Source organism: Rhinolophus sinicus, chromosome 17 (genome assembly GCF_057876585.1).
Source record: "Rhinolophus sinicus isolate RSI-liver-muscle chromosome 17, RSI-T2T, whole genome shotgun sequence".
NCBI classification, from domain to species: domain Eukaryota; kingdom Metazoa; phylum Chordata; class Mammalia; order Chiroptera; family Rhinolophidae; genus Rhinolophus; species Rhinolophus sinicus.
The window spans coordinates 185,639,584-185,659,048 of NC_142517.1; the positions used below are offsets into that span (position 1 = coordinate 185,639,584).

Genomic DNA, 19,465 nt, shown 5'->3' on the forward strand with positions numbered 1-19,465 from the left:
AGTATCCCTAACGGCTGTTGTATAGCCCGACACCTGGATTGTGCTTCAGAGCCTGGACATTTTGGATTGATCTGTGCCCAACTGATTTCAAGTTCTCACATGGATGTCACCTCTGCTGGCTGAGAGTTGGTCGAATCCTGTTACTCCTCAGAAACCCAGCCTGGATTCACCATCCTGGAAGCTGGTTCAGACCTCTGGATGGTATTCTCAGAAGCCTTAGCACAAATGGTTCCACCAGCTTGGTTAAGACGAAGGACTCTGGAGCCAGACTCTCCAAATACTAGCACTGCCACTTACTGACCATATTATTTGGGCCAAATACTTTATACTCTGTGCCTCAGTGTTCCTTGTCTGTAAAATAGGAGATTAGTAGTCCCCATCTCATAGGATTAAATGCATTAATATATGTATAAAACATATCATAAATATACACACAAATAATCCACTTAAATACATGTGAAACAATATAAATGTAATAGTATTAGCTATATTTGCATTATATTTTATACATTTTAAATATATTATATTATATTTTATTTTACATTTACTTTTATATGTTTTACCTTAACATGTATTATTTCATACAAAACATATATGTACATATAAATATAATTAAGACTCTGCTCTGATATGCAGAGCAGGGCTTAAGTTAGATTAAAACTGACTCTATCATTTGGAAAATTATAATCAACAATGAATGCCATGTAAATATTATTTTTCAGATTCCTATGTTTCTCCTCTTTCAGATATCCTCACTTCAATTTCTATAATAATGTCATTTATTTCTTGTCCTGTGTCAAAGGCTTTCTAGCTTTCAAGCAAATAGCAGAAGACAGAAATGTGTCAAAATATGTTATTCATCGTTTAGGTATTTTTAGAATCTATTATCTCCAAAAACCTTTGATTCAGAGAGGTAGAGCAGTTCTGAAAAGAATTGTCTTCTTCACGTGTATAATTGGAAACAGAATGAGGGTAAACTTTCCCTGTGTCTTAAAAATCAGTAACAATCCATGGATTATGCTTAACCCCCATTAACAATAATGCTTCCCATATAGCTATTCACATCAATTAAAAACTACCTCCCTGCCTTGATGGTAAGTGTGACACTTTATCAACCCCCACAAACCCACTTCCTTTCCAGCAAATAGAAAACAACTGAGATCATGAATTTGCTCTCATTTTTGAGCACTGAAGAAGTGGATTTTCTCTGTTTCTGGCAAACATGAAGTCACACCTTTGGTATTTATTTCTTTTCTGCTTCCAAGTTGAAGTTCTAACAGGTAAGTGGCCTATTGAATATTTCTTTTTAGGTTATAATTCAGGTGAACAGTAAGAAAAATTAAAGAAAAAATTTAGGCACCAAATAGAGAAGTTTCTTTTGAAAGTAAGAACAATTGCCCAAGAGCCCAAGTACATGGCTAAGGGCATTTTGTCAACCATATCACTGTTGATGGCATTGAGTTTGCACTGCTTCCTTTAAGATGAAGAAAGATGTTTCATCAGACCATTAAAAATTTTAAATTAACTGATTGGCGTTACCTGTTAGTGGATAAAGTAGAAGAGTGGCTTACTCTTCTCAGGGAAAGATGAAAGGCTAAAGGACTTATGTCAACAGAATGAAAATTAAAAGTCCTGGCATTGGGCTGGGAATTCTTCCTGAAGGAGAAAATAAAAGGTAAGGGCATTGAAAAGAAGGATTTTTATTTTAATCTTATCTAGGGGGTCTGCTGTCAGAAATGCCCAGGTCTCCACAGAGTTTCTTAGACACAAAGTGTCAGAGTCCCTCTAAAAGGCCAGGAGTAGTGGATGATATGAAAACATCCCCTAACCCCTATAGACATCAAAAAAGAATTGTTCTGAAGTCCTCGATTCTTTCTCTTAGATGGTATATATCAGACTCTATTTGAATAGTTTAAATAATGCTACCTACAGCTAAATTTATATATGTGATTCTCCTGCTTCTTACTCTGTACATTTTATTTAGGGTTACGTTTATTTTATCTGTAACTGAACCACGTTCTTGAGGCTGAGAAAAGTAAAGTGAAATCGTATTAAATTGAGGAGCTCTATTGACACTAAAAGTGAAATCAGAACTTTTAGTAGGTCTAATATTATCTAGAAATAAATTTCTCAGTGGTATAAAGAAATATACTTTTATCTCCAAAAAATAAGAAACAAAAGCAGACTGGTTAAATGCTTGATCTTGTGGTGGCTCAAGGAGGTTCAAATACTAAGTAAAGAGGAATGAGGAATTAGAGTCTACTTATAAGTCCAAAGAGCTGTTTTGGACTACATGCTTGTTTACCAATGCCATTTCTACAACCTAATGGAATCCGTTAGCAGCACGAACAACAATTGAAGAGCTTCAGAATTGATATTCATTCATTCATTCATTCATTCATTCATTCATTCATTCATTCATTCATACAGCACCAAGCACTTGCCATGAAGGAGGTACTGTGCTAGCTGCTATACGTAAAACGATGAGCAAGACCAGGTCAGTCCCTGTTCTCATGAAACTAACTGAATGGTTGGGAGAAAGATAATAATCCCATGAATTAATAATTACAGGTAGAAGTCAGTTCTATCAGAGAATGTAATAAAGAAGCCTTTCTAGACTGCGTGGTGCGGATGTGGGGTTGGAGAGTGTGGTTCATCAGTCTTTCCTGTGGAAGTGGCACTTGAACTGATATTTGAAGGACAAGTAGGAGTAAATGGGGAGAATGGTGTGAGAGTGGGGAAGAACATTTCATACCATGAGAAGAGTAAGTGCAGAGGAACTGTGGTAGGAGGGAATAAAGTAAGGCCAGGCAACTAGAAGAAGGTGGATGTGGCTGAACACAGAGAAGGAAGGAGTTGGGGATGGTGCGAGATGAGGTTGATAAGGAAAGCAGAGGCCAGACCAATCAGATTGTATGGACCATGAGAAGAATTTTGGATTTTTTCCCAAGAACATTGGTACAAACCATTGAAGGGTTTGTTTGTACTGCTAAAAGATAACCCAATATCGCAAAACCACTTGGGCACTTATAGTGGTGATACTGTGCTTGGGAGATTTGAAATAGCAATGGTGTTATTTCTATGGAAGGATATATCCAGCCTAATTAGAATGATTTCAAGTTTCCAGATTAAACTGATGAATAAATTGTACTTCTAGAACAACACTCATCTTAGATTCTAATGGAATAAATCCAGTGTTCACTCTCATCACACAGAAAACCATGCCACGTGACAAGCTGTTTTCCTATTTGACAGGTGGCAAAACTGAGGCACGAATGGCTAAATAGTGATAGTAAATATGCTAACAATCTTCATGTTTAAAATATCATCATTGTGCTTCATATGATCCAGCAACTACCACTTTTTTTTCTAATATAGGTATTTTTTAAATTTTTATTAAATTTGTTGGGGTGACATTGGTTAGTAATATTACATATGTTTCAAGAGTACAATTCTATAATACATCATCTATATATTGCATTGTATGTTCACCACTCAGAGTCAGTTCTTCTTCCATCACCATATATTTGTTGATGACAACTACCATTTTCAAAAGCACTAAATGCAAAGTAAAACACCAAAACAAAGTAAACTAAGCACTTGCAAGTCCTTTCCTTTGGGATATGTTTAATCTTCCCAACTATGTAGACCTTCTCATTCCATGAAGAGGTAGGTATTCTTACTTTTGGTTAATGTTTGAAGAATCTCAAACCAGGAAAGGCTAAGTGATCTGTTAACTAGTAATTAGGGGCAGAACTCAAATGTGTCTATCTCTAATATCCACATTCTTTCCATATCTTGTTGAAGTAGCAGAGATATAAATCTCAAAGGAGGGAAATTCTCATCAGTTTTGTTATTTGGTTGGTAAGAGGTTGCAAATTTTGGTGATTCTTACCTATCCTAAGAATATGAAATTTATATGTAAAAAAATTTATTGGGCTTTGTGGTCTTTAACATCCAAAGAAAAGTGTGCAAGGCTACATTTACTCCATAAATGGCATCTCTGTGTTACTGCTATTCTAATAAATCGAGTCTATCAAATGGCACTTTTTGGTCATTCTAGGTAAAATAAGAATTTTGGCATTTGAAAACTTTTTTATAAAAATTCAAAATTGTATTTCGGGAAGTGAACTTAAGTATATAGAAAACATGTAACACAAATGAAAGCTCTGAGTCAAAAAATGATTATTTATGATGATTGTGCCAAAAAAAAAAAGATTTTTTTTTTTTTTTACCTCATAAGCAACAATGTAATGGAAACTTTTAATCTGGGGAGTGAATTGTTTTTAGAAATACATTTTTGGGAGCAGCCTAGAGCACGGATTCAAGAGAGGAGAGACAGCTGTTGAGAAGACCAATGAAAAAGATGTTGCCACAAATAAGGGAAGACATGAAAAGATTCTATATTGAATTGAATTCAAGAGATATCCTTGAACTAGAGTCAATTGGATCAGGAGAGTCAGAAAGGAAAGAATAAAGAAGATAGATTTTGAGAGTCAGATGAGTGACTCCCTTAAAGGATGAAGTTTGGGTTTGTGAGTGAATATTGAATTCAGTTTGGAAATGTTACTCTTGATGTATCGGGATATTCGGATAGACATGTTTGAAAGGAAACTGAAAACTATCCTGGAACCAAGGGGAGTGGTGGGCTTGAGAGAAAGGTGTGGGTCAGTGGAGTGGAGATGAGAGTTGGAGCCTCACTCTCAAGGTGGAGTGAACACCTTGGCTGTGTGCCCAAAGGTTTTGCACAGCACCTGAGAGGTGAAAAGTAACGTGGATATTCACAGGTGCCAATACAATTTTTTCTCTCTCCCCATGTGGAAGAGAGTTGGGTTTAATCTCATGTGATTTCCCTGTTAGGACAATTTAAATCAATTGTAATGAAATAACTAAAGAAGTAACTTGTTTGCAAATTAATTACTTTGTGAATATTTGCTACAAAGTTCTATAACACCTCTGGGATTTTTCCATTTTCACCAAGAAAATCAATTTTTACTAGTAGAAAATTAATCTTTCATTTAACTTAGAAATCCAAGTATTGTTTTATTCCCAGCTAGAAGTTCCTTGGAGAGTATAAACAATTACACATTTAGTGTGTATGTGTGTGTGTACTCATTTGGATTTTTTATTTTCTCACTTTTTCACATTTTTGGGCTTTCTTTTCTACAAATGTTAAGAATTTGGATTGGGCTTATTTTGCCTACCCTTCCTATTGATTTTGATCATCTCTTTAGATTATAGATATCTTTGAATAATAGTGTAAATAGAGAAATGATACATATGCTAAATTTTTAGCTGGTAGACTTAAAAGACATGATAATGTTCTCATGAAAGGTGAACAAAAGTGGTAGAAAGTACCTTTTTAAATACCAGAATTTCTTAGTAAAAGATCAAATGTAACAAAAACCAAACATAAACATTGTAATTTTTAGAACTTCGCCTCTTATGTCACATTCATGTGCTGTGCTAAGCTAAAGCTTATCATTATTTGATTATAGTACCTGTGTTTAATAAGCACTATCAATAATTACAAACTCAGGAGAGCTTATCTTTCTATCATTCTGACACCTTTGTGGAGGTTTGTGGTTAGAAGTCTAAGCTAAGGAGAATAAAGAAAAATGGCTGATTTGTCTTGCACCCCCTGCATTGTGTGAATTTTCTGAATGCTTTTGTCAAAAGATTTTCAACTGGGGATAATACAACTGCTTACAAAGAGTGCTGGCAGCGTGGGTTCTAGCAAGACCATCTCATACTGAATAAATGAAATAGTTTATATGTTAAAAGAATCAACTTGCAGATAAACTTTTGAATCATAGTATAATTCTCAGGTGAATGAACTTTTATTCAGAGCTTTTAACAGCTCCCCAAAAAGAAGCTGCAAATGCTCTTATCCTTTAAAACATTTGAAAACCTAAAAGAAAAAAAATCACTTAATATAAAGATTCTGATTTTTCTCTTGAAAACATTAGTCTACTAATATCAACAGTAATGTTACAAAATAGTTAGCAGCAGTTAACAGGTTTGAGCCTCTATGGCGAAGATTGTAGTTAATGTGATTAAGAAGATATAGTACCTGTTCTCTAGAGTACTTATAATTTGGGAGTATCAACAGGAAGTCAACAGATATAGTATCAAAACAAAAACTATGACTTAACATTCAGATTTTAAGACTTAGCACTAGGATTTAAGAGAATAAACTCCTAAGGGGGGAAAAAGAATATACTCCTATTTGTGTTTATAACAACGTATTAAATGCTAAAAGATATGCAATGCTGTTTGTATCACAAACCACTAATCTGCTGTGGTTATGAAACATCTGGGTGTATTAGAACAATCATTGGTCCAGGGCCCCTGTTTATTGGACAAATTTCATAACTGTGCACTCTGAAGGATACAAATAATCAATTAGATTTAAACTGATCTCCCCTCTATAGACATAAAAGAGTCAAGATAATCATCAATCATCTAAACAAGTCTTTATAAACCTGGAGGATATTTACAGGTAAAGCACCTGTTTCTTTGAAACTCAGACAGATAATTTAGATTAGAATCTGATATCCCAGTTGAGGAGGTATGTTTTATTGAATGTATATTTGCATGTCTTTAATTCCAGAAAAAAGGCAATATGGTATAGCTAATCTTGGGATCATATCCCACCAGTGAGCTATGTAATTCTGGGCAAGATACTCACTTTTCTGTCCCCAGTTTAGCTTGATAAATGTAAATGTAAAACATAAAATGAAAGGTTTAACTGGATCATTTCTAATAGCCTTTTGGTTCTTACATTCTATATTCAATGCTTCATACCCCCAGATTTATAACATCACTGAGATCTACATAGTTATGTGTCCATCCATCCAAGAAATATTATTGTGACTTAGTACTACATGCCAGGAACTATTACAGATACTTGGGATGAACTGGTGAATAAGATTAACCAAGTCCTTGATTTTAAAGCTTACGTTATAGTGGGGTAGCCAGACAATAAACAAGTCAACAAATCAGATAATTCCAGACAATGATAAATAGTTTGTGATATGCTAGAAAGTGATTCAGGGTGTACTTTGCATTGAGTGGTCAATGGTTGCTGGAGAGGTAAGAAGCAACCATATGAAGATCAAAGAGAACATTTCAGGTAAAGATACAACAAATTCAAAAGCCCTAGGGACTGGCTTCTTGTATTTGAGGAATAGAAGGTAGCAATGTATCTGCAGCGTAGTGGGTAACTGATGTAAAATGGGGTTAGAGAGATAGGGTGGGTTATGTAGGTCATGGAAACCAGGGCAAAGAGTTAGATTTTATTCTAAGTGAAATGGGAAGGCAATGACTTTACGTATCTGATTGTGTATGTAGAAGATCATTCTGGTTTCCTTGAAGAGAATGGATGGTAAATGGGCAAGAGTGGTAGCAGAAAGTTAAGCAGCTCTTGTAGTACCAGAGAGATGATGTTGGTTTAGACGAGTTGCAGTTTAGATGGAGGAGAGGTGAATAGATTCTACTGGACATAAAACAGAGACAGAGGAAATTAGACCTTCTTCCCACAGACAGATTTGAATAGTGGTCCTGTAAGACTTAGTCTGGAGTGACCACTATCTAGCTTCATGTGGTTGTCTGCTTCCGTTACACTTGTTTTGGTTATTGCTAGTGGCATTCCAACCTGAGATTAAACTCAAAATCTTTCATCCACCCAAGAAGTTTTGTGACCTCAGACAAATAATATAACCTGTCTGGCCCGTCAGTTGTCTGTACATGAAAGAATCTAAGTTTACCAAGCCTGACTGCATATGGGGCTGGGCAAAGGTTGAATTATGTTATAGGAAACATGTATGAGAATGTGGGGATGTTTACAGCATATCTGAAATATGGACAATGTATGTGAGAATGTGTGGGTATTGGAGGTGGATATGGTATGTTAGGGAGAGTGAAGAACATATCTGAGAGAGAGTGGGGGAGGATACTTTGGAGGATGATTTTATATCAAGAGGTGGTATATGAAGAACATTTTAGCATGAGAGAAAGGAAGAAAGAGCAAGAAGACAGACTAGTGAAAGGGACACGCATTTTTAAACTACTGGCACAGCAGAGGAACTGACCAAGCAGATTTGACATCCAACCAATTAAAACAGACACTAGCTATAAAAATGGTGTTACTGTATCAGTACTCCTGGTTGAATATTAGATGTAAAGATAAGAACATCCAGGGAGGGTAGAGAAAAGATTCTAGCTGCTTCTGCAGTTATAAGAAGATAATGTATTCAGATTTTTCCTTAAATTGTTTGTCTACCCATTAAATGCTTGAGTCATGGTTATAGGGATAATCTCTCCTTTTGATACTATTTCATAAATGTCACCAAAGACTAAGGAGAATTTGTGATTAGGTATTTGAGCATATCTGTTCTATAGGTGCCAAAGTAATTATGAAGCAATTGATTAAATGCCATACCTGGTTCCTTTAGTTGAAAATATTCAAATTGCAGACTTAAATTTGCCAAGTAGTTTTCCAGATAGAGAGCTCAGGCATTGCATATGTGCAAATTTGTCAGCTTCCTATCACTACATTTAATAATAAAAAGGTGAGCTAGGTGTTTTTAGATTAAATATGATAAAATGAAAAATTAAGCATGTCTAGTAGAAATGATATTTTGGAATCTCCAGTTATTCCTTTGATGTCACTGCCGCACACCCTTGGTACTGTCACTCGGGAAACCCTTAGGTAGTCTTCCTAGCCCTACCTAAGTACTTTTAAGGGCAAGTAAGATAGTCCCATTCATTTTTATTTCTCCTGACTTCCTGGAACAGCTCAGTAAGATGCTGGGACAGAGAAAGGATTATGGAAACATGGTTTCTCCTCTGGAGGACCGAACAACAAAGTAACAAACAGCTCTCTTGGTTGTCTGTAGTCTCATTTGGGTTATGTTCTGATGCTGGATCCATAGAAAGAAAGTGTTAGAACTTTAAGATGTTTTGGTCTCACTTTCTTATTTCACAGATGAAGTGACTGAAGTTCAGAGGGGTACTCTAGTCACAGAGGCTTGCTAATCGCACAGCCAGAATTTGTCTGTTTTCCTTGGAAACCACTACATTGAACTTTTACCACCCTGTACCACCGACCATTACAGTTCATCTTGTGTTGGATTATAAATCATCATGTGGACACAAAAGGGGGGAAAAGAAATCATTTTCAGAAATAGAAGTCAATGCATTTATGTCTGTGTGTGAACACAGAGGCCACAGACACTTTTGCTCCAAAATCTCTTTATGGTTTACTTGTTACTGTTCTAAAGTTCTTGGGAAATTTGTTCTGAACATTTTTTAAGGAACTGAGAATCAGCCCACTGATATTATTTTCTGTGACAGGTGGTAGTGACATAAGCATCAAAACAATAGTGCAACATAATTTACATAAGTCCCCAAGGAAAATACCTTTCATTTTAATCTAATGCAGATTGTATCTATTTTCATGCTATTGGTTTTCCCTCTTTGCCTTTTGCTTACATTATTCCCTCTATTTTTAAAATGAAATAAGCATTATTTTCTTTCTGTATACTTTTAAAACTTCTAAATTATAGAACAAAACATCTATAAAAAGTGAACAAACATAAATGTCCTATTAATGAATAAATTATAAAGTATGCTACCTCATTCCTGCAATCACTACGGATCAAGAAATGAAACACTGTCAGCACATAGAAGCCTTTCCACGCCTGTGTTTTCCTTCCTGATTCCAACTGTCTCCCCCTTTATGCAAACCATAGACTGAACTTTGGAGTATTCATTTAGGTTATATATTCTATCTATATTCTTTTAGTCATTATGTAGAAAAAATAACATGTATACTTCACTTATCAAAATGTTGTTACATCTGCCTTTACTGTCCTTCTAGACAACATGTACTAGGTTGACAGGTAGTTTCTTTTAGCATATTGGAGATATAAGACATAATTCCACTGTATCATGGCTTTCATTGTTGATGTTGCAATATCACCTGTCAGTCTAGCTTCTTTGAGGGTAGTCTTTTTTCTCTGGTTGCTTTTAGAATTTTTATTATGTTATGTGTAGACGTGAGTATTTTTAAATCATCTGGTTGTGATTTGTTAGGATTCTTGAATCTATGGATTATGAGTGCATTTTAAATATTTTTCTAACCGATTTTCCAGTCCGTCAATTCTCTCTTTAGCTCTGTATAATAGTCTTAACCTTTCCATTGACATTTTAATCTCAGTTTTTGCCAGTTCTAGTTGGTTCTTTCTCAAATTAGTTTATTTTTTTAGTTTTCTGTATTCTGCAGATGTTATTACAAATTTGCTTTTTGTTTCCTTAAACATAGTAAGCTCAGTTGTTTTATTTTGTGGTGCTGATAATTCAAATATATAATTGTGGGTTTATTTCTGTAGTCTGTTGTTATCTTGTGTCCGTTTGTGCCTGACATGCTTGTCATTGTATTTAAATATTATTTGTAGACATGATTTGAAGCCTATTCTTCCTGGAGTAGTTTGCATTTTTATTTTCAAAAGCTTAGAGGTAATAATAGTCCAAAATCACCTTAAACAAAGTTCAAGAATTGAGGTTTTTCGGGACCATTGAAGTAATTTGAAGGTAGGCTATAATCTGCATGAGGACTGGTTTACTCCGGATTTACCTGTACTCCAAGGATGTAACCCTTTGGGATCCAAGCTTTTTGAGGAGAGAGTCTTCTGCTAGATTTTTCACTTTTCACACTCTCTGAGATGAGACATGAAAAAAAAAGTCTGAATCTGGGAGAACAGCAAGTGCTCTCATAGTAAAGGCAGCTTCAAAGCTCTCCTTATCTTTCTATGATCTAGCTGTTCAAATTTAACCTAGTAATTTCTCACCTTTGTGTTAGCTCTTTGATCTTTTTAGTAATATTTTTAAACATTTGTTCAGCATTTTGGTTGTTCTGGTGTGGAAATTAGTTTGAATAACCTGGACTGCCATATCTGAAAATTAGAATACTTGTGCATATTTTCACAAGAAAATCCCCAAGTTGAAAATCTACTCCCTAGTAATACGAGACCTATAAATTGAAGCCTATGGATATTAAGAAAAATAAGTAACTGTGGTAAATCTTAAATAAAATTAAGGCTACTAATGCAAGCAGAATTGGGGCAAGTGAATCCTCCTGCATAATGCTAGTCCTATTATAAATTGGAGCACTTCTTTCAGCAATATGGCAGTACACAGTGTTATAATAATGTTTAAATATTTTGACCAAATGTCATAATATTTACATAAAAGCAAAATACTAAAAAATTCAATATTTAACATTAGTAGAATGCTTTAACAAATTATGATAGATTGACATTATGGCCCATTATACAGTCATTAAAAAGGATAATTATGGTGACTATTATGGTAAAAAATGAAATGTTTATGATATAACATTAAATAACAATAACAGAACACAAATTAATATGTTTGCTATGTAAAACAAGTGTATATCTGGAAGATAAAGAGCAAAAATTCACAAATATTTCACTGGAAGACTAGGTAATTTTTTTCTTAAATATTCTTTGCACTTATAATATACTCTTCTCAAAAATATAGAGCTTTTAAAATTTAAGTAAAATACTGTCATATTAATAATTTTCCCCAAATAATTTCAGCGTGAAACTCTCATATTAAACAAAGAAAACAGGAAGACAAGAGCAGTTTGAACACATTATCTAATAACTTAGAATCTGCAATCAGACCAAAATCACTTCAGTTTGTTCTTTCTGTGACCATAGCTCACAAAAAATAACCTTGGCTTCCTGTAAGCTTAAATTTTATTTTAAAAAATGAAAAAGCAAACAAAAATCTGGGGTTTTACATTTTTTTATCAGAACTTTTTTCAGTTTTCAATGGATGAGGTTCAGAGAAGACACATTTTTATCATTTAAAAAGATTCATCTATTTTTTTATTCTCTAGCAGGAAAGTATAATGTAAATACATATTTATATATAATCACTCATTTTTAGTTTAAACTACGTGTACTTTTTAAAGTCTTTTCTTAAACCAAATTTCTCCCCCAAACCTCCCCCTGACTAAATGCTAATCCTTTTCAATTTTAATTTCAAGAGTTACTTCCTCAAAGTGGCATTTTCTGATTCTCCAATCAAAATTAGAACCAATCCCATGACGTTTATTCAATTAGTACTTCATTCCTTGCACAAATTGTGGTACATTACTACATATTTATTGGTTTTCCATCTGTTTCCAGTATGGAAGCTGACAAAGGGCAGGAACCATATCTGATTGACTCATACTATGTAAACATATTACCTAATATAGTGCATATTATATGTTAATATGTAACAAATAAGTTTCTGGTTAGGTTTCTTCTAGGGCACAGTTTTAACTTTTAACTACTGTCATGTTCTTTTTGTTGTTATGAAGTGCTTTCATTTGAATGCAACAGAGGTAACTTTATGAAGAGTTCACTTTTGTGTTCAAATATAATTATTAGGGCAACCTATTCATAAATGTCACTTTAGCTATTTTTTTCCTTTCTTTTTATCCAGGAGAAATCAATGATTCTGCCAAGTCTGAAATGTTTGCATTTCACAATGGAGATGTACATGTTTTATGCAAATACAATGAGAGTGTCCAGCAATTTAAAATGCAGTTGCTGAAAGGCGAGCAAATACTCTGTGATCTCACTAAAACAAAGGGAAGTGGAAATACGGTGTCCATTCAGAATCTGAAGTTCTGTAAAACTGAGTTATCCAATAATAGTGTCTCTTTTATTCTGAATAACGTGGACAGTTCTCATGCCAGCTATTACTTATGCAAACTATCAATTTTTGATCCTCCTCCTTTTCAAGAGATTTTTAGCAAAGAGTATTTGCATATTTATGGTAAGATACTGTTTTCATCTTTCAGATATATGGGTACATATGCATTTTGACAAATTTCTCACTAATGAAAACAACTAAACAAATAAGTATCTTTTGTATTGGTGTTTATTCAGGTGTAATTGATGGCAATCATTTATGATGAAAATATGCAAGGGATGATTTCTCATTAATAATAATAATAATTAGTATTAATCAGTAATGTATAACTTAATCATGTAGACTGCTGAATGAGAAATAGGTCTTATTGTCTTTAAAATACACATGCCATTAAAAATCAGGAAAAAAATGAAGACAAATACCCAACCCATAGCTTAACCGCTATTACGTCTATTCACCTAAGGTTTAAGGTATTGGTTTGTGCTCAGTTTGTGAAATTAAATGAGATGATTAAAAATATCAGTTTTATATCATTCCTTTTCCTACTTACTCTTTTGCAAAAATATAGACAGAAAAGTCCTTTTTATTAACCACATTTGTAAACATATATGTGCATAGTCTTTTAGGTTTTAGTCTTTGGATCTTTGCTATAATATTAAGATGACATTATTTACTATTTACTGGATTTTATGGTTGTAATGAAGACAAACTTCATTTGATTAAATAGCTCTTTTAAACTTGGTTAAAAAAAAGAAAAGAAAAATAATTTGTTATTCAACACTGAAAGAGAAGATTTGATTCTCAGAACTTTTTTCTTAATATAACTTTTTTCCAACTCAGAATCCCAGCTTTGTTGCCAACTGAAGTTCTGGTTACCCATAGGGTGTGCAGCTTTTGCCGTAGTCTACATTGTTGGATGCGTTTTTCTATGTTGGCTTAAAGAGAAGGTGAGCAGTTTCTATCCTGTCTGACATCTGCTTTACTGAGGAATATCAGTGGATATTTACTCAACAAAGTACATACTACTCTTGCCAGAGTAATTTGATCAACAGATAGATGATTTCTGTTTTTCAAGATCTACCTACTAATTAAACTGCTAACTTGGAACAGAAGTTTATTTTACAGCTGTTTCATTCAAACAATTATTTGATGGCTTACAGAGAGAGATGTTATTATTATTCAACAAAGATGAGGAAATTGGGGCAAATGAAAGACTGTACGTCAGGAGGAAAGTTAAACATAAGAAACATATGCTTTTGACTTCTAAAAATTATTTAATGTGGGCTGCAAATTTGATTCTAACCTTCCTAAGAGTCAGGGCAAAGATGAAACAGTTATGTTTCACTCAACTGGTCAATTAAGAAATAATCAGTGAGAAGGTCTTATAAGGTACCAGCAGTAGCTGAGAAGGAAGTGGCCAGGTTCTTTACATAGTAAGTTATTAGGAATCCTTGTTTTTAAAAGAAAACTACTGAAAAGCTATGCAGAAAGATAAAACAACAATGACAACAACAAAAAATCTTTCTGTGCTAGGGGATGTTCTTTTTAGTCTTTCGCAGGACAGGTTCTCAAAGAACTTATACCATCCTGCGTATTATGCAAGCATGCTAATACTCAAGTATATCCACAGTGTGGTTATGGTCAGACAGTGCGTGTACCTGAGCCAGAATGGAATTTGAAAGAGAGATACAGGAGGAAGAGAGTGAGATAGAGCCCATGATCTAAATCTACTACTGGGGAAGGAACAGTAATGGCAAAAATGAAGAAGGAAGCTCAACAGAAAGCTCTTTTTATTTAAAGCCCTTTTCATAGTCTTCTCCTACTTAGTCTAAGCCACAATTATAACTGTCACATACCACTTCAACAAAAAATAGAAAACAGTAAAAAACAAAACAAAACAACAAAAACCAAAACAAATAAACAAACCAAAAACACAGGGATGGAGATGTGACAGCCATGTTTCCAACTTTGTCTTTCAGAAGCGTCGACCCAGCGTGCATGACCCTAACAGTGAATACATGTTCATGGCAGCAGTGACCACAGCTAAAAAGACGGGACTCACAGGTACAGCAGCATTTGGGGGGTTAGGAAGGGAACAGTGCTCTTCACATGAAGCTTAGAATTTTAATTTCTTATTTTAAAGGAAGAAAAAATGTCTCAAGGGCTGAATTTTAGCATTTTCTGTGAAAATATGAATTTTTTAACTGAATTCATGCTTTCTGCAGTGCATTGGAATCAGATTTATGAGTATAAACCACTATTAAAAATAAACAAAAGTTCATAAACCACTATTGTATCAAGGCAATTTTCCAATTGATATTTAATTGGAAGGCCCTGTGGGAGATACAGATAGATAGAGATTTTTGACTGAGATTTGAAAGAGAGATCTGGGTTGGTGTTACCAAGGGGAAGAAGGAGGACTCAGTGAAGATATTGTTAGAATGTGCAAGTTTAAAGGAGTTGGATATCCACAGAAGGCCATTTAGGTGGAACTGTGACCTTTTCTATTCAGTGTGAGTGTTGCCAAGTTGAGTGTCATTAAGTTGAGGAGCATCCAGAAAGTTTGAAGCATCTATTGTGGAAAATCTATAAGTCTTATGCCTTTGAGTTTGCAATGATATGAGGTATATCATGAGACAAAAGCACTGCATTTTTGCCACAAATCAGTGGTGAAGAACTTACATAAAGGGACAAACAGCATCTGTCATCATGGAATTAAAGTATGGGAAGTGAAGTAAATGCTGTTTTAGTCCATCTCCTCATTTTTTAGATGAGAGAAATTGATATTCAGGTATTCAGTGATGTTTTGTTTCCCAGAGATTTAATACTGTAACTTTGACACTAGCAAAGAGCTTGTGTTTTATAACTTTGCTATTGAAAAAAACAACCCACAAAACTTTTCTCTCAATCTCTATGCTGGTAATGCGTCTGTCTTAGTTTGGATCCCTGAAAGCAGACCCTGAGACAAACACTTGGGTGCAAGTAGTGTATTTGGAAGGTGACCCCAGGAAGAAGGGGTGAGGGAACAGGTCAAGGAAAAAAGGCAAATGAAGGCTGCATTACTAAGAACTCAGTTAGAAGCCACAGCACCTCTGAGAAGTGTACAGATGTCTCCCAGAATTGTTCTTTTGAAAGATGGCAAGTGGAGCATTTATTCACTGTTTCCCATTCCCACTGCTTTGGGGTTGCCTGCAGGGCATATTAATTTCTCTCATCTCTGAGTTGGGCCTTGTGAGTGAAATGAGCCAGCTCACAAGTCTTCAGAGAAAGTTCTGAGGCAGAAAAGCAGAAAATGCATGATGGGGCTATTGTGCTAAAATAGTCAACACATACAGAAGCATCCACCCAAGCTGTGGCTGGTATCAGAGGTGGGCAGTTTCATGCCCCACCTACCAAGTATAGCATATGTCTTGCAATTAGATGTAAATAAATACCATGTTTCCCTGAAAGTAAGACCTAGCTGGACCATCAACTTTAATGCGTCTTTTGGAGCAAAAATTAATATAAGACTGGTCTTATATTATATAAGACCCAGTATTATACATTATGTTATATTGTATTGTGTTGTGTTGTGTTGTGTTGTATTGTATTGTATTGCATTGTATTGTATTGTATTGTATTGTATTGTATTATATTATATTATATTATTATACCTGGTCTTATATTATATTAAAATAAGACCAGATCTTATATTAATTTTTGTTCCAAAAGACACATTAGAGCTAATGGTCCAGCTAGGTCTTATTTTTGAGGAAACACGGTAACTGCGAAAATGGCTAGAGCGTAAGCTTCTTGAGAGTAGACAGGATATATCTTCTGTATTGTGAAAGCATTATGTGTGCACAATTCCAAAAAGAACGTGTCTCAGCACCTCTGTTGAATATTTAATGAATGATTATTATGTGAATAGCACTGTGCTGAGTAATGTGTTTTGTATTGAGGGAGGAAAAGTCCCAAAACAGTCCTTGTTGTCAGTTTGTAATGTTGGGAGAGGTGATACGTTTGCATGAGGGTAGAGTCACGTGACAGTGTAAAAAATACTCAATTAATTGCAAAGTGTAGATTTCAGATAATGTCTGCTACAGGAGTTGAGAGTGGGCCAAATAAAACTTCATGGAAAGTGTGGAAGTGATGCTGGGTGTTGAAGCATAATGAAGAGTTTGGATGGGGTGTGCCGTGCGTGTGTGTGTGTGTGTGTGTGTGTTTACAAAAGGCAGAGAAAATGGGAGAGCTTGTTGAAGGGAACTGGCACAAGGAGAACTTTTAAAGAATTTATGCTAAATTTTTGTTACAGATGTTACTCGTAACTTGGAACTCCCTAGCATCCAGGCGTGAACCACGTTGGCCAATTCCCTCCTACTTGAAGGGCAAGATTTCCTCATTTCCTGGACCATGGAGAGTCTGACTTGATTTGACTACATACATCTTCTGCTGGTGTTTTGATCAATCTGGACCAGTGACTATATCAGTCAACAGGGATTTTAACAGACTGCCTCAGTGCTGTCGAGGCAACTGTCTCAGTTCTGTCTCAAAACAAACACTCTCTCGCAACTAGCTTTATGGAAAACCAGCTCATGTGTGTGTGCTTAAAAAACAGACCTCGCTGGGATAGAATCCCTGTCTTCACATCTGCTTCTAGCAATGCACCAGCCAGTAAAACAAACACATCTACAAACATTTTTAAAAGATGCCAAGGGTACTGAATCTGCAAAGCAAATAGGCAGCCAAGGGCCAACATCTGTCCACATTTCACGAACAGACTACCTCTTCTTGTAGGATGGGCATTGCTTTTTTAATCAGACAGTAGAAGGAGATGCTTCAAAACTGCAGCTATTTTATTTCTGAGGTATCAACGTTTAACTATAGTGTAGAAATACATTAGTACACAGCAGTCTTCTCCAACTTCTGAACCCTTGTCTACCACACCACCAGGAGTTTAGATGCCTTCTGCCCTCAATTTCCCTTTTAAAAATAGTTCTACATGACTACTTGACAGACACTGAGTAGGGAGCTATGTCTATATATTTTTTCTCTGCTGCTCAATAAAATACATATATACAGAGGGTGCCAAAAAAATGTATACACATTATAAGAAAGGAAAAACTATTAAAATTCCACCGATGGTAACCACTTTGAGCACCTCTTGTAATTGCAGAAGTCAAATGTGACTTGTATTCATCTTTTGTTATCAGTATATATTGAGTATTACATTTTTTCCTTTCTTAAAATGTGTATACATTTTTTTGGCACCCTCTGTATATATAATATATATTACATATACATGTATCTATTTGCAGCTAATGAATATTCTTCCTACAAGAATATTTTTGCTCCCGAAAGACATCTTTTTTACCCAAAATCAGTTAAAATGGCCTACTTTATGGACTTGTTGATATTAGTGATAGGAAACATTGCCCAGCATGAAAAGCGATTGCATGTTATAATCCTGTTTTCTACCATTATCTATGTTTTCATGGTGCTATTAATTACAAGCTAGGCTATTTTATAGATCATATTAAAATTGCAAACAAACAAATAAAGCCATCTATAACTGTCAAACATTGTCCTGGGGGTAGAGCCAATGATCCATTCAGCATGGAAGCTGCAGTTTCTGGTGGTCACTGACAATCCATAGCCATACTGCCTCTGGGCTTGACAGGTTGAAATGACCCCCCTGTCAGCCTGGACCAGCCATCCAGACCTGAGTGGAATCTCAAGAATCGAGAGACTCCCTTGTGACAGGGACAACCAGGGGCTCTTGGCCCTAGAGGCTAAAGTCACCCTAGGAACCATAGTGAGTCAGCCTACATTTGTACTTCTGGGATCTATGAAGAAGCACACATGAGTCCTGGAACATCAGCATGATTCCCTCTCCTAGAAACCATTCCGCCTGGAAACTGGCCCTTCAAAATAGCCTTCATTTGGTTGAAAAGACACACGTAATGCGATTCTTCTTAGCCTGAACATTTCCTCCACTTCCTGTGCGCAGGCCAAAGGCTTCCGAAGCAGCCCATGTGTATGCAGCATCGTTAACTTTAGGTAACATGGGGATATTTAGCAGTTTTGAAATTTGCAGTTGCCTGCTTCTAGTGTATTTTCTGAAACTGAGACCTGATGTATCATTATGCATACTTATATTGTTTTAAGCATGTGTAATGCTGGATGCGTACAGTACAATACTGAATTTGTAATTGGAATAAAGTATCGTGTTCTCTGTTTTCAGCTGACTGGAACAACCCGGCTGGTTTGCAGCGGTGTTGCCTGAGTCGTTTGCATGTTTCTGAGTGTGGGGGGGGGGGGGGTCAGTGTGGAGAGGGGACCCTTCATGGGGCCTGCCAGGCCTGGTTGGCCAAGCTATACCCTGGAGCATCCTCATCCTTAGCACGGGACATTCCGAAGTGAATTATTAAACTATACAATTTCTGTGAAATAAAAAAGAGGTCTTAAGTGGGGATACTTACAAAATGCATTTTAGCAGTAGTAGAAAGCTAACGAATAAACATTTGATATTCAGCAACCGAAAAGACCTTGCAGTGTTTTCCTTGGGGAGGGAAATGATGACCTTAGCTAGCACTTGCAAATTTAACCTTGTTCTGATGGTACGTAGTTACATTACTTGGAATAGTCAGTCACTCTTTTCATTTTCTTTCTTTCCTTTTTTTAAAAAAAAAAGACTTTTTGAAACAACCACAAATTTATTTTAAAAACTTGGCAGTACAGCAAATGGGCT

General features: G+C 35.4%; 1 protein-coding gene across 3 annotated transcripts; it reads left to right on the plus strand.

Annotated features, from left to right (window-relative positions):
- Window positions 1–1,147: 1,147 nt before the first annotated feature.
- On the plus strand, window positions 1,148–19,259 carry ICOS (inducible T cell costimulator). 3 transcript variants are annotated; one of them, XM_074340771.2, is made up of 6 exons: window positions 1,163–1,280; window positions 2,431–2,497; window positions 12,523–12,858; window positions 13,576–13,682; window positions 14,715–14,799; window positions 17,030–19,259. In XM_074340771.2, exons 3-6 carry the CDS (start codon window positions 12,552–12,554, stop codon window positions 17,068–17,070), a joined length of 540 nt encoding a protein of 179 aa, XP_074196872.1. In that variant the 5' UTR covers window positions 1,163–1,280; window positions 2,431–2,497; window positions 12,523–12,551; the 3' UTR covers window positions 17,071–19,259. The 3 variants fall into 3 exon arrangements, with proteins under 3 accessions (XP_019582442.2, XP_074196872.1, XP_074196882.1); XM_019726883.3 differs by lacking the exon at window positions 2,431–2,497 and having other exon boundaries at window positions 1,148–1,280; XM_074340781.2 differs by lacking the exons at window positions 1,163–1,280; window positions 2,431–2,497 and adding an exon at window positions 2,522–6,502.
- The last annotated feature ends 206 nt before the right edge of the window (window positions 19,260–19,465 follow it).

Excerpts from the sequence above, each read along its gene's own strand:
- ICOS (XM_019726883.3), top strand. The coding sequence starts at position 1,223 with ATGAAGTCACACCTTTGGTATTTATTTCTTTTCTGCTTCCAAGTTGAA. Across the intron at positions 1,281-12,522 it reads CCAAGTTGAAGTTCTAACAG|GAGAAATCAATGATTCTGCC; the intron begins GTAAGTGGCCTA and ends CTTTTTATCCAG. Across the intron at positions 14,800-17,029 it reads TAAAAAGACGGGACTCACAG|ATGTTACTCGTAACTTGGAA; the intron begins GTACAGCAGCAT and ends TTTTTGTTACAG.